The sequence below is a fragment of the Anopheles cruzii genome, chromosome 3 (genome assembly GCF_943734635.1).
Source record: "Anopheles cruzii chromosome 3, idAnoCruzAS_RS32_06, whole genome shotgun sequence".
Classification (NCBI taxonomy): domain Eukaryota; kingdom Metazoa; phylum Arthropoda; class Insecta; order Diptera; family Culicidae; genus Anopheles; species Anopheles cruzii.
Window position 1 is genome coordinate 19454187 of NC_069145.1, and position 13683 is coordinate 19467869.

The 13683-nt window shown below is 50.3% G+C and overlaps 2 protein-coding genes across 2 annotated transcripts in view; both read left to right on the top strand.

Annotated features, from left to right (window-relative positions):
• LOC128275024 (nuclear protein localization protein 4 homolog) overlaps positions 1–9185 on the top strand; it is an 18184-nt gene extending 8999 nt beyond the window's left edge. The window contains exons 7-10 of the mRNA XM_053013397.1: positions 7899–8132; positions 8201–8388; positions 8449–8574; positions 8652–9185. Coding sequence (XP_052869357.1) covers positions 7899–8132; positions 8201–8388; positions 8449–8574; positions 8652–8664 — 561 coding nt within the window. The 3' untranslated portion in view covers positions 8665–9185. The remainder of the gene's footprint in view (positions 1–7898; positions 8133–8200; positions 8389–8448; positions 8575–8651) is intronic.
• Positions 9186–9514: 329 nt separating this feature from the next.
• On the top strand, positions 9515–10703 carry LOC128273437 (uncharacterized). The gene is made up of 2 exons (XM_053011402.1): positions 9515–9532; positions 9606–10703. The coding sequence occupies exon 2, from the start codon at positions 9624–9626 to the stop codon at positions 10377–10379; it is 756 nt and encodes a 251-aa protein (XP_052867362.1). The 5' UTR covers positions 9515–9532; positions 9606–9623; the 3' UTR covers positions 10380–10703.
• Positions 10704–13683: the final 2980 nt, after the last annotated feature.

The following is a 13683-nucleotide window of genomic DNA, read 5'->3' on the forward strand; positions in this document are numbered from 1 at the left end:
TCCGGAAGCACTTTAATGGAGGGCCGTCGGGCCCAATCCAATCGCAATTAACCGGGTCGCTGGCTGGGAAGGAGCAACATGTTTGGGGCGCCCCACATAATTCGATTCGTTAATTCGTTAAACGCAGTTCGTTGCCCGGTCCCGGGTTCGGGGTCGGTCAGTCACCTGCTGAACCTTCGAAGCCTACATATTTCGCTTACATCCCGCCGACCCGGTGGAGGATGCCTGCCACGCGCCATCCCAACGGCCCAATCATTTTCAGCCGCTGGCGAGCGCGCTCTCAGCTCCCGTGTCGGGGCCGTTTTTCCTTAATCTAATACCGTTTCACTTTTACTACTTCAGACAGGACCGACCCTCGGTTGGGGGGTGTCGCGGCGTGAAAGGCGCCGTGTTTCTTCCGGGTTTTGGGGCGCTTTGACCACTGCTGTTTCGATCGATGCGGCCGTCGGACGGTGCTGAGAAATGAGTTCTCTTACCCCGCGTGTGAAGAAACCGTCGAAATGCAACACGGGAGCACCTTCACCGAACACTTTCGGAAGCCGCCTGGTTCGTGTTCCCCACCCTTGCGAGGGTCCCGAACACTCCGGTGAAGGTCACAGCGAATGTCGCGTCGAGCGCGGTTTCACTTCAGCATGGTTCACGGTTCCAATCGTTTTTCTATCCGCTTTTAGCACGCACACACACACGCACACTGTTCCTGTGGGGACGTCCAAAAGACGTTTGTTTTCACGGCCTCTCGAAGATGATTCCGCCGTTCCCGTTCCGTGAATGTTGTGCTCCCCCCGGAGGACCACAACAAAGTGTCCGCGGTGGATGCGTTCACCTGCGCGCGGGGCAATGACACGCACCGTCCACCGCCGTGTGCTCTCCGTAACGGGCTCCAAGGACACCGCAGGAAGGAACGAAGGACCGCTCGAGCGCGCGTTTCGCTATAGGCTCGCTCGCCCGTGGCAGGACAACAACTCTCGAAAGTCATCTGTGTGTGGACCGAGAGTTAAGCCGTGCCGTGGTGAGGCCGAACTTTCGGTCGGTCGGCAAGTGAGCGAAAAACAGAGAGAGCGAGAGAGGCTTTCTAACACGCGCCCGCGCTCTCTCTCTCTCTTCTAATCTCATTACGTTGTTTGTCGGATTGTGCTGCGTTGTAGCCAGGCCAGGCCATAGCCAGATTGATGGGTAGGCCAGAAAATATGTCGACGCGGCCAAGACAACAACCGCCAACAAGCTCCAAGTAGAAGCGCAGGGCCAACAAACCGAACCAAATCCATCCGTCTATTTCCTTTTTCGTGTGGCCAACAAATGACCCAAAAAGTGTGTGTGTGTGTGCGGTGGGAGGTTGATTGTGGGACGTCCCTTCACCCCGCGTTACCCCTGGCACGAAAGTGACAGTTCCCAAATGGCTCGCTCGCACACTCAATGACGCACATCGGGACCCCGTTTTCGTCGTCGTCGTCGTCGGCGTATCTGTTGATTTTCGGTACGTCCTTCTCCCATTGGTTGGGGTGGATTGGCTTCCGCCTTTCTCTGTCACGCGCCCACACACACACACGGACACTGTCTCTCTCTCTTTCTATCGCTCTTTTGGCTGTCCACTTTTCTCTGCGACGATCCCCACAGCAGCAGCAGCAGCAGCTGGTACCGTTCTCTAGTTATCCTTGCCCACACTTCCGTACGTCCTCCGGTCCCTCGCCAGCTGGGGAGCGGTTCCGAATTTATCCTACGCGCGCCACGCACCAAAATTCGAACACTCCCGTGCGTGCGTGCGCGACCTGGAAAATGGTCTGATGGCCGCAAAGAAGCGGTTGCCTCTTTTCTTATGTCACACTCGAGCCGAAGTTGGACACGCGCCAGTGTGACACGCACACCGTGTTCGGGCAGTTGCTCTAAATTCCATACAAACTGTCCCGGAGTCGGAGTCCCACCAGGAGGAGGACACCAAAAACTGATCAAATCACCCAAAGCACAGGCCGGTCCGGGGCACATCCAGAGGGTTGTGTAATTTGGACAGCGTTTCACCACCGTTTGTCACTTTGCTACGCACCACCAACCATCTTGTTTGGGGACTGTTTTGGGATGATGGACAACACAAACCACACGTTTGACAGCGGAGCGAATGGAAAAAAAGTAGAAACACACCACCACCACCACCTACTACTGATGATGATCGTTCGGCCGGTTGTCTTCTGGTGCGTTTTCACGTTCCTGGCTTTTGCTGTGCCAGCGGCTGGTGTGTGCCACGGTGAACATGCTGCTCCGGTTCAGTCGGTCGAATAATCCAGACCGAACGGGAGGCCTACCCCCAAAAACCGTACGGAAAGGATCGACCGTGTGTTTGTTGTGCCGCAGGCAGAGAGAGCGCAATCTGTGGCCGGAGCGAGCACCAAAGTATACTAAAAACGGGGCCAGAATCTAGTACACAGAGAGAGAGAGAGAGAGCGGTTTTCTCTCGCACACAGCCAATGGTTGCTTTGCTTTGGGATGACGTTAACAGAAGACCGCCCGATGCGAACGATGACCTACTCGGATCGCTCGTCCGCTCGCAGCCACTCATAGCGCGTGTTATGGTTCGCGTTTTCAGGTTTGGAGCCTTCTTCCGCGACAGGTGGGGATCTCATTCGAGTGGCACGGGAAAAATTGAGAGTCTAGCCGCGCGCAAATCGGACACGACGACACGCGCGCAAGAAGGCGCAAAAGGCGTTTGCGTCTCGTTTGTTTGTTTTGAAGGCATTATTTTTATCTGTTTCTCCCTCGACGCCCGTTCTGGCTTCTGTCTTACGCAGGCAACGCCACGATCCCCGTAGGTGCGTCGGGTGGCAACTTTTCTAACCCAAAGACGTTGTTTACTAAAAACGTGCACAACACCGCACGCGCTCGGAACGCTCGCGGTCGTCTCTCAATTAGACTCTCGTTAGAGTTCCTTCCGCGGACCGTTTACACCGTTATTATTTACGATGACGACGACGTGTGGTGGGTTCACTCGTCTCTCCACAGAGAGACAGAGAGAGAGAAATAGAGAGCGAGCTCCGGTGTTTTGAAACTTGCTCGCGTGCGCTCTCACGCCCCACCGCATGACCGTGACCTTGTGATCTGGCTGGCGCTAGCAGCCAATGGCGCGGAGGCGCAATCATCATCTTGGTGGCCGCAGCACGGCGGGGAGCAGCATTCGCCCCCCGCTCATCATCATCACGTTTCGTGCCACACACGCGCCGCCGCCACGTCCCCTCGGGTGAATGTTTTGGAGCCGTCGTCAGCGGCGTGTGGCTTCCACAAAGGTCCACATCTCTCCGGAATCTGCGGATCAGATCGCAACCGGACAGCGCGTGTGTGCAGCCACACACGCGGGGCATTTAAAGTGTTTAAAGTTCCGCTCCTTTAATATAAGGCTGCTCCGGGTTCTTGTGTGTCGTCTGTTGTCGGTCATGTTCCGCGGAAAGTGCGCATTTCGTTGCCAACGTCACGGCAAATGTACCGAAAGCGATTCCCTGAACTCGAAGTCGGTCAGTCGGCTTGCTGCCCCGCTAACACGCTATTTGGCAATTCAAGAGCGTTGGCCTTTGCTGTACCTAACCCACTTACACACGCACAATCGAGAACGCGTTTCCTGTCTCGGTCGCCAGGCGCCCGCATTCGGTAAGACGCAAAAGCTTTCTCCGATGGAGACGCATGGTGTGTGCATTACGCACATTGGCCCCCACCGATTGACCGACCGACCGACTGTGTGTGTGTATGTGTGGATTTGGTGCTCCTTCAACATCCCGGATCGGATTCGACTCTTCGGCGGCATATCTGTTCCAGATTAGGTGGGTAGAAAAATGGGGTCCCCTAAGCCCCTCGAGCCGGATGGAGGCGGCTGGTGGCCCACAACGCTGGTGTCCCAGCACACAAAGGCACCACACTTTCGGCCAATTCGGCCAATGCACACTCACACACACAATGCTCATGACAACAATATTACCCACCAATTGGCCGGGCCGTTGCGTGCCGCGTTTACTGCAAAATAATTGTTTATTTTTGTCAAACCAATCGATCGATCGGCAACCGGAACTGGCGCGCTGTGGAGCGCGTTTGCTCTCTCTCTCTCTCTCTCTAGGTTTCTCGTCCCTCGTCCTTTCGCGTCATTCCGGTGCCCACCCGGCCCGGCTGCCGTCTTCTGCCGCGAGTGGTTCGATATTGCGTCTCGCGCATTTCATTACACAACTTTCGGGGCACAAGCGGGCGGTCCCGTTCTTCTTCGTTTGGGATCGAGCGTCCCCATTCACACGCGTCCTCCACCGGCCGCCGTCGCAGGCATTGTGTAACAACAACGACACGGGTTACTGGTAGTAGTGTCACAACGCAGCACAGCACACAGAGCACCGCTTTTAATCCACTTTCAAACCAACCCGCAGTGTGTGGTCAGGTTCGAGTTCTCGGTGCAGTGACGCAGCAGTGAGCGCGAGTTTGTTTTGATTCCGGCACAAACAACACACTTTTGACGTTCGGTGGGTCACTCTGTTGTTGGGGTGTTGCGGACTTTTTTCGAACGACTCCGGCGACGATGCTCGTCGGCGCTCGTCTGCGGTGCCCGGTCGTGGTGCCTCATGGCGCGTTGGTTTCGCCTCCAAAAATGAACACGGTTCTCGCGCGTGCGGCCACTGTCTCTCCCTCTCTCTCTCTCTCTCTCTCTGTGTGGGGAGAGTACCCCGTTTATTGCTCTTGATTGTGTGACCTTTGGATGATCGTCACTGCGTTCACCCTGCTCAGGGGGCCGCTACCAGGCTGCCGGCCGTACGACGCATTAGGCCGGTGGCACCGTACATTCGGGCGGTCTAATGCGTATATTTTGGCTCTCGCCGTGTGAGTGTCTCGTGCTATCACCAGCAACGGTGAGCGCTCTCAGCACACGATAAGCGGACGCCCGGAGAGCTTTCGGTCGCGAGTCGGAGACGCGGAATCGTACCAATCACTTTTGTTTTCGCTCTACACGCTGCTGAAACTGTGACCCCTCGTGTCGTGGCCGCCTCCTTCTCACTCGATGATTCATCGGCCACGACCGTTTCGGGACCGACCCTTCTAAATAGCTACACATAATCTAGCCATATGATTGATCGTCTCGATTCCTCTTTGAATAATGTGCGATCGCTTCCGCTTTTGGTCGATTACGCAAACGAATGGCCGGGCGTTCAAAATCCGGTGGCAAATTATTGTGTGTCATTAAAAGGCCCTCACCGGCAAAAAAAACAGGAACAATTCCTTCCTCCGTCAACATATAATGCAAAGTCAGAGCGCGCGACCCCGTTGCTTGTATGTGTGTGTGCCGGGCCGGTTTTTTCTCTCCTCTACGGCTAATGTTGTGACACCGATTACCTACCTTGCCACCGTACCGTGTGTGGTTCGTCCGCTTCACCGATTCAACACCCAGCCGCCCGGGGGGGGCGAATCGGATGACGCACGAGACACCCTTTACGTTGTGTGTGCGGTTGTTGTGGCCATTTTAACCGCCGCAGTGGGTTTGTTTTTGCACGCGACTGTCAAATTTGAGTGTTTCGCGTCGAGCGCCCTCATGTGGACAGAGGAGAACCAGAAAGAAGGGGGAGAGGAACTGAAATGAATCCCCAACACAGCAGACGGCCGGTGTTCCCGCGCCAACCAAGCAATCGGCCCCGCTCGGGGGCTAACCTGCGTTCTCTCTCTCTCGCTCTCTGTTTATGGCGGCGCCCCCGTTGCCCGTCGATAACGAGCTGATTGGTTACGGGTTTCCGTCACGATGTATCGATTGTGTTGTGGGCACCTCCGGTGGACCCGTTACACCGTGTCGTTTGGGGAACGAAATTTAAATTACGCCGCAACCGGACCGAACTGTGGTGCTGCTGCACCTCGGATTCGTGATTCCTAACTTTTATCGAGATCCTGTTGATGCTTCCTAGGATTGGGAAGGATTATTTTCTTTTCCGATCCGTCCCAGTGCGCGCTTACTGCTGATAACCGCGCCACGCTTTATCACAACAAAGTACACCACTTTCGTGTTCCGTGTAGCTCGCCACGAACCGTACACATTGCGCTTCAACGTCCGTCGACGGACTGCTGTTGACGGTGGCAGTGAGTGACGCTGAGTATATTTGTCTCGCCCCCCGGCAGGACACGGGACGTAGTGTGATTGAAAACATTGGCGCTCAGCTCGTGCTGTTCGTGTGTGTAAAGGGGGGAAAACAAATAGCAACTCACTCCCGAACACATACAGAGAGGACACTCACGGAAAGCGATCGTGCGTGGCAGGTCATTTTCAGGTTGCATAGGAAGCTTTTAAAGCTCCTTGATGGCTACCCAAAAGCATTGGCTACCGATCTTGCGGCTTTAAAGGCATCGTGTAGCCAACGTGGTTTGCTGTCATATCTATGCGCCCGTGCGCCTCCATCATCGAGTTGCAACGTGTGCGAATCGACGTACTTTTCCACACGCGAGTTCTGCTCTAAAATTGTGCTGTTACTATCTTTAGTTCGTTTCTCCGCCTCTATGGTGCATTGGTCAGTTCGATTGAGGATCCCAATATGTTTATGCCCTGTTTAAATGGCTGGTAACCAGGTCAAGCAGGACGACGATGAAACCTCATATGTGATAATTAGCGTTCCACGCTGAAACTTTCCATCGACGAAATATTTCAGAGTAAATATTTTTTGCTTCAAGAGACGCTACACTTGCCCTTTAGATTTTAGGCATAGCTTCGCTACGTATAGGGTTATGCTCCTCTTTTAACTTTATCGTTTATGCCCAGCAAATAGTTTTAAACATAAAACCAAAAATTGTAAAAAACTATTTAATCTTCGCCCACTTCCAATTTCGTTCAGTATCGCCACTTTTTGAATGGATACATAGGGTGCGCCATCTAGCGTTCTTTATTTCATTTGTTTGTAACTAAAAAATGGCTGTATGAGAGGTTGAGCCATCCTGTTGAAACCAAATGTCGACTAAATTCTCAGCTTCAATTTCGCCGAAGAACCAATCAGCCAACGTTGCTCGGTAGCGTATGCTTTCATCGGTAACGGCTGCTCCTTCTCCGACGGCCGATGATGCCGCTAGACCAGAATCCGCACCAAACAGTCTCTCGTTGGGTGGGTGCATTGGCTTCTCTTGCACGATGTGTGGGTTTCCAGAATTCCAAAAACGACAAACCTACCACTTTGGAAATAAGTTTCTCATATTTCCCAATTTTCTGAAACCAAAATTGTATTTTATACATAAATCTGATGAATCAACCTATCAAATAAATGTTCAAGCATCGAAAAATATTAAACCGTTTTTGTTTTATAACCAAATGAAAAATAGAACTCTACCAATTTGAACCGTGCATTGATCGAAAAACGACCAAAATGCAATTCTAGTGTTTTTCAATGGAGGCGCCTAGTCTCTCATAGCCTAGCGCTTCCAAGTCCCAAAAAGCAAAACAGTTTCAGGAAACTATCAAATCACTTGGATGGGAGCTGCTATCCCTCCCCGCGTTATTCATCAGACTTGGCTCTTTCCGAATATCATTCTTTTTCATCGATAAGACACGTATTGGCTGAGCAGCTCTTCGTTTTCTACGAGGAAGTCGAAATGGGATGACTAATTAGTTTGCTTAAAAAGTTGAAGAATTCTTTCGTCTGGGAATCCATGATTTAGCAGAGAGATAGGAGAAATGTATAGCTAGCGATGGCACCTACTTTGAATAAAATAGAAAATCGCATTAAAATGTTATAAACATTTTTTGTGTGTTTGAAAAGTTCCGATTCACAACGTATAGACCTGGCGTACCCTTTACTTTCATTTTAGTTTTGAACGTTTTATTCTTTATAATTGATCGTTTCATTCCTTACAAAAAATAATTTTATGTTATGATTAGCAACTGCTCTCTATATCTCTATCTTTCTCTCACATACACACAGGAAAAGGATGTCTACGGCAACGAAGTGCAGCGTCTGGGGCGACCGCTGCCGGTGGAGTATCTGCTCGTCGATGTGCCCGCCTCGACTCCGCTCGTGCCGATGTACACATTCCTGGAACGCAAAGACGCCAAGGAGTACTTTCCGGTCGAGAACAGACTGATCGATGGCCACATACAGGACTTTTCCGCCCTGGCCGATTACCTGGCCAAGTCACGAGCAATGAATTTCCTCGATGTATGATCCAACCCCCCAGGGCCAGGCCACCATTTCTTCTGGTTGATTCCATTCCCTTTCTTTTTCAGGTGGTGTCCGATTTCCATTTGCTGCTGTATCTGTACCGCATGGAAGACATGCTGCCAATGAAGTCCCAGCTTGGGCCACTGCTCGAGGCCGTGCGCACCAAGGACAAGGCGCTCGCCAACGAGTGGAAAACGCGGGAAGTGTGGAAAACACTCGAAGAACTGATCGCCGCCAGTTCGCACCACGAAGAGTAAGTCTTGGGACGCGTATTATCGAGATCATTACGTGATGGTTTGCTTTTCCATTCCAGCGGAAGCATGAGCAACGACGTGGAGTTCGTGTCGAGCGGCGAGACGGAACAGAACTGGATTTGTTCCTTCTGCACTTTCATCAACAGCCGAGAGCTATCGGCATGTGAAATATGTAATTTACCCAGGTAAGGAGCGAAGGCAAATGGATCGCTACGATCGCTCGGAGTACCACTTCACGTGTTCTCACTTCCATTCACCTCAGATCTAGACAATGAAGGTTTAACGTTGGACTGGATCGGCTTGCGGCCTGATTGGGAATTCAAGAGCACCGCAAAAGTAGCGAATATTTTGTGAAACTATTGTAAATGACATCCGGCAGAGGCAGAAGTTGCAGCCTGCGCAGACAGACGAGCGTGCTTTTTAATTGAAACATCTACCAACCAGCGGCAAAGGGCGACGCTGGCTACGGAGCAGAGGGGGATACTTTAGATTTATGCTTAATAAGTAACACTCCGGTGCACTTCAGGATTTTGGCCTCCCGCGCGGGTTAGATCGGGGAACGTAAACGGGGTAGACAGAGTACGGGCAGGATGGGCGTAGAGCAGGAAATAAAAATCGGATGCAATCGGAAAGAACCACACCACACACACACGTACGTCGACCAAGCGTCACGGTGACCGGATTGGCGGGCAACAATTCAGCGATAAACTTATTTATTGTACATCATCAGTAAGGCAGCGTACATCGAGCGTGTCCACGTGCACGTGATTGGGTTGGCGTGCCAGGGCAGCAAAGCGAAGCCAAGAAAAATTGATTCAAATAAAGTCCATCATATAAGCGTTTTCATAGAATTGGAGCGTCGAAGTGAACCTTTTTTTGCCACGAATGATGACACCAGTGTACGTCCCGAGTGCGATTTGCAGTGAAAGTATCAGCAAATCGGGGACGCTCTCAGCAAATGCAGATAAGAATAGATTGCGGAATTGTTTGGGAATGTTATAAATTAAACAGGGAATACCTAATAGGCAAATGAACACAGTTCTGCTGATAAGCTCTCACTTGTGGTGATCGTATAAATAGAACGTATGGAAGCACTTTGCTGAGCATTACCGATTGAAAGCCGGCTGGCAGAGAGTAGTTACAGTAAGACGAGATTGCATAAATCGTTCGTGTCGTGAGTGATCGTATACAATATTTTGTGGTTTTCCCACCCAAGGCATTCTCCAATCTGCAAATGGCGTCAATTGCGTGGCTAATCAGCCTTACGGTGCTATGCGTTGCGGCGACGATCGTCAGTGGTGGAAGGGGTAAAACGCCCGTTGTCCCTGACATTGCTTCAACGTCTTTCACCGAGAGCGAACACTGTTCCAAGGACCACTATCGCATCCGCGTACGCGATCCCAATCGGCACATCTCGACGCGCTTGTTGCGATACTTCACCTTCGGTGGCATACTGCAACGGATTGGCGAGGAAACCAAAATTCCGCGTGCCGAGCTGGTGCTAGGTGGTGCCAGTCAGTATCAGGATCAGTCGAGCCAACTGGGGCCCAAGTACCACGCGGCTCATGTTATCCGCGTCGGAAGTATTGATAAGCGTTTGAAGAAGAAAAATGAGGACCTGTTTAAAGCGCTGACGAACTATATTGGCCACACTCAGAACGTGATCAGTCTTGCGAACGTATGGCACGGGGTGGCTGGTAAAATCGATAAGTTTCAATCGGACAATTTGGGGGAGCTGGCCGAAATTATTTTTACCGGCGAATTTGAACCAGGAAACCGACCAAAGGTCGTCACACTGATGGACGGTTTTCGCGATTTGATTGTGAAGTATGTCGATTCCGACCCCCGTAGCGAGAACGATCAAAGCGAGTTGAATGCGGGCAAGATCGATGTCTGGTGTGCCGGGGCTGAGATGCTCTTCAATGCAGGCAAAGATGGGTACAACATGGTTAAGGATGGAACCTTCAAAAGTCGGTACGCCAAGGCTTAGAGATTGAGCACGAGAACCGATCGCAGCTCTCGGATACGGGATCAGAGTGCGCAGTGGTTTTGTTGAGAGTCGATTACTGCATGATGCGAATGCGATACGAGGGGCCGTATAAGAAATCTTATCAGAAATTACGCAATGGAGAACGCGCTAATCTTAACTAATCGGTAGCCAGGTTGTTGTAAAGATCCGGTCTACCGGTCCATTGATTACCCATTTGGTGCTTAAAACGTCGGTTGAGGGCCTGGGGCCAGTTTTTGGCTGTTGGACTGTGCTGCAAGCTTGATATTGTTCTTTGATGGGCGAATAAATTGTACATACTGTGCACGTGAAAGTGTTGCGTTTCATTGGTAAATGATTGGTAACAGGATAAAAACCACACGAGTGGCCGACCCCAGCTCAACCGCATACGATGAACATTATCATGGTAGTGAAGAAGATTACGATCATCGAATACACGATGTTAGGAAACACATCAAAAGCCGTCTTATGCGCTACATCAAATTTGGAGGCATGCTGGAGGCGATCTCTCACCGAACGGGAATTCCGCGTGGTGAACTTGTGAAGGGCGGCGGTAGTCAATATCAGGATCAAACCAGCGGCCATGGACGAAGGTTTCACGCGGCACACGTTATCCGGGTTGGTGCTGTCGATGAGCGGTTAAAGGAGATAAACGTTTCTCTTTACAACGCCTTGATCAACTTCATCGGCCACACGCAAGTGGTGCCAATGGAGGCAAACCAATGGAGTGGCATCGGAGGCAAGATTGACCGTTTCCAGTCGAACCATTTGGAGCACCTGGCAAGGATTACCTTTAACGCGCTGTATGACGACGCCAACGAAAAAGCGATGACAGGTTTGGTGACGCTAATGGATCAGCTGATCAGTAGTTTTGGAGAGATCCCAACGATTGGTACGGATTTCCCGAAGACTGCCGAAGACTGGTTGAACACTCCGGAAGAGCTACATGGATATGCAGGAGTCGGATATAATATGGTGATGAGTGGTTTCTTTGAAACAACCTACCTTGCCTCTATTGCCGATTCGACCAAGCAGCAGGGCTTGGAATCTGCGGAGCACAGTAGTCATTACAACAAACGTGTACGTGATCCCGATCGGCATATCTCGACGCGCCTGGTCCGGTACTTTTCCTTCGGTGGCATACTGCAGGCGATGGCCGAAGAAGCGAAGCTTCAGTGTGCAGAACTCGTCCAATGGAGCACCTCAAGAAGTGAGCAGAATGATGCTTTGGAACCGTCCCAGAGACGAATCCAAGTCCTTAACGTTGCCACGATCAACCAGGGTTTGAAGCAAACAGATGAGAAACTATTCGCTACGTTGACAAATTACATTGACCACGATGATAACATGATCAATTTGGCAAATGTTTGGCATGCAGTTGGCAGTGAAATAGATCAGTTTCATGTTGACAATGCAGGGCAATTGCTTAAGATTGATTTCACTGACGTATTTGAACCAACGAACCGTCACAAGGTCGTGAATTTGTTAGATGGGTTCCGTAATTTAATTACAACTTATGCACAATCCGGAGCTCACAGTGAAGCAGACCAAAGCGAACTGGATGCGGGTAAAATTGACGTGTGGTCGGCCGGAGCTGAGATGTTGTTCGAGGCTGGCAAAGATGGATACAACATGGTGAAGAATGGAACCTTCAATAGTCGGTACGCGAAAGCGTAGATCATGAGGCACCACGCAAATCACTCCATAAGAACTGCCTCGATCTTATCTTTGGGGGTATTTAAAATGAGTCTCATCAGCAGACCCCAGTTCAACCACATACGATGAACGTTCTTATGGCCATGAAAAAGTTTACGATCATCGAATACACAATGTGAAGAGGCATATTGGGAGTCGCATAACACAGCGACTGCAATATTTGTGTACTCATATTTAACGAGCCAAATAAACTCAAACTATTAGCGTAAACGCCAAAGAAAGTACTGCCCTCAACCGTATCTAATCGATTGGCCCGTTGTTAAGATAACTCCAATCTTGTCCAACACTTTATCAACACAAAATTATCGGCACAACGCGGGATGGAATCAGTTGTGCGTCGTTCACGGTTACGGGCAGCAAACTTAGTCAAACAGCCAAACTGATTGTGATAATAAGTTCAGTGGTAAAGATTCAATGCTATAGAATGGAAAATTCGCTGGTCTCTCAGTTGAATGATCAATTTCCCGAGTTGGTCGAGGCTAATAGAGCATATCAGCAGAGCGAAGTTAAGTCAATTATTAAGAGTCTTCTTCTAAGCTATTTCGAGTTCGGTGCAATGGTGCAGGCGCTGGCAGAATTTACGGAAATTGCACGCGTCGATCTTGTGAAGAACGAAGAATGGCTGCGTCGTACGCAAATCACCGGACAAGGATACCAACTGATCGACGGCAACTTTTTGCGCGGTGCAGGGATCGATGTTCGTTTGAAACAGCAAAATCCTTCGCTGCACACGGTGTTAACCGAGTTCATTGAGCAAGTTCAAGATGCTCCAATTGGCTTTTTCCATGGTCAGCCAAAGGAAGCACAGCAGTGGAACGAAATTCTTGACAAGATTAATCGATATCAGGCGGAAAACTTAGAGCTATTGGCCATGATCAACTTCAAATCTGGCTTCGATGTGGATGACGAGAAAAAGATGAAGAATTTAATGAACCGATTTAAAGACTTGATCGTCCATTTTCCAACCATATTCGATTCGGATTTTTCGGAGTATTTTGCAGAATGGGTTGAAACACCGGATCCGATATATGGATTGGCGAGTCCAACTTATTATCGTACGTACCGAACAGTTAAGGGCTCCATATTATCTAATCCTTATCTAATCAACGGGGTTTAGATTGATTAAGACAACATTGTTCGTATAAAACACATGTAACAGGGAAGGAATGAATCATTTTGCGGTTTGTACGGTTTGTGTAACAAATTTCTTGAAACGGGTCAAGCTTATTGTGATAATAAACTGCAAACATAGCCTCGTGCATGGGTCCTCGTGCATCTGTCGAACGCCGGTGGCCGGTGGGAGACCATCATCCAAAAGGGACCGGTCAAAATCAACCGGTTCGTCTCAGAAACGAAGTGCAGCGGAATGTAAAGGACCTTCTGCTGGGCTTTTTCGAGTTCGGCGCAATGGTGCAGGCGATCGCGGAATTTACGAAAATTCCACGAGTGGAGCTTGTTAAGAACGCTGAACACCTCACCCGAGGTCAACTGAATAGTAAGGAAGGATATGAACTCATCAATGGTTACTTTATTCGCGACGGAGCAATCGACAATCGTTTGGAACAGCAAC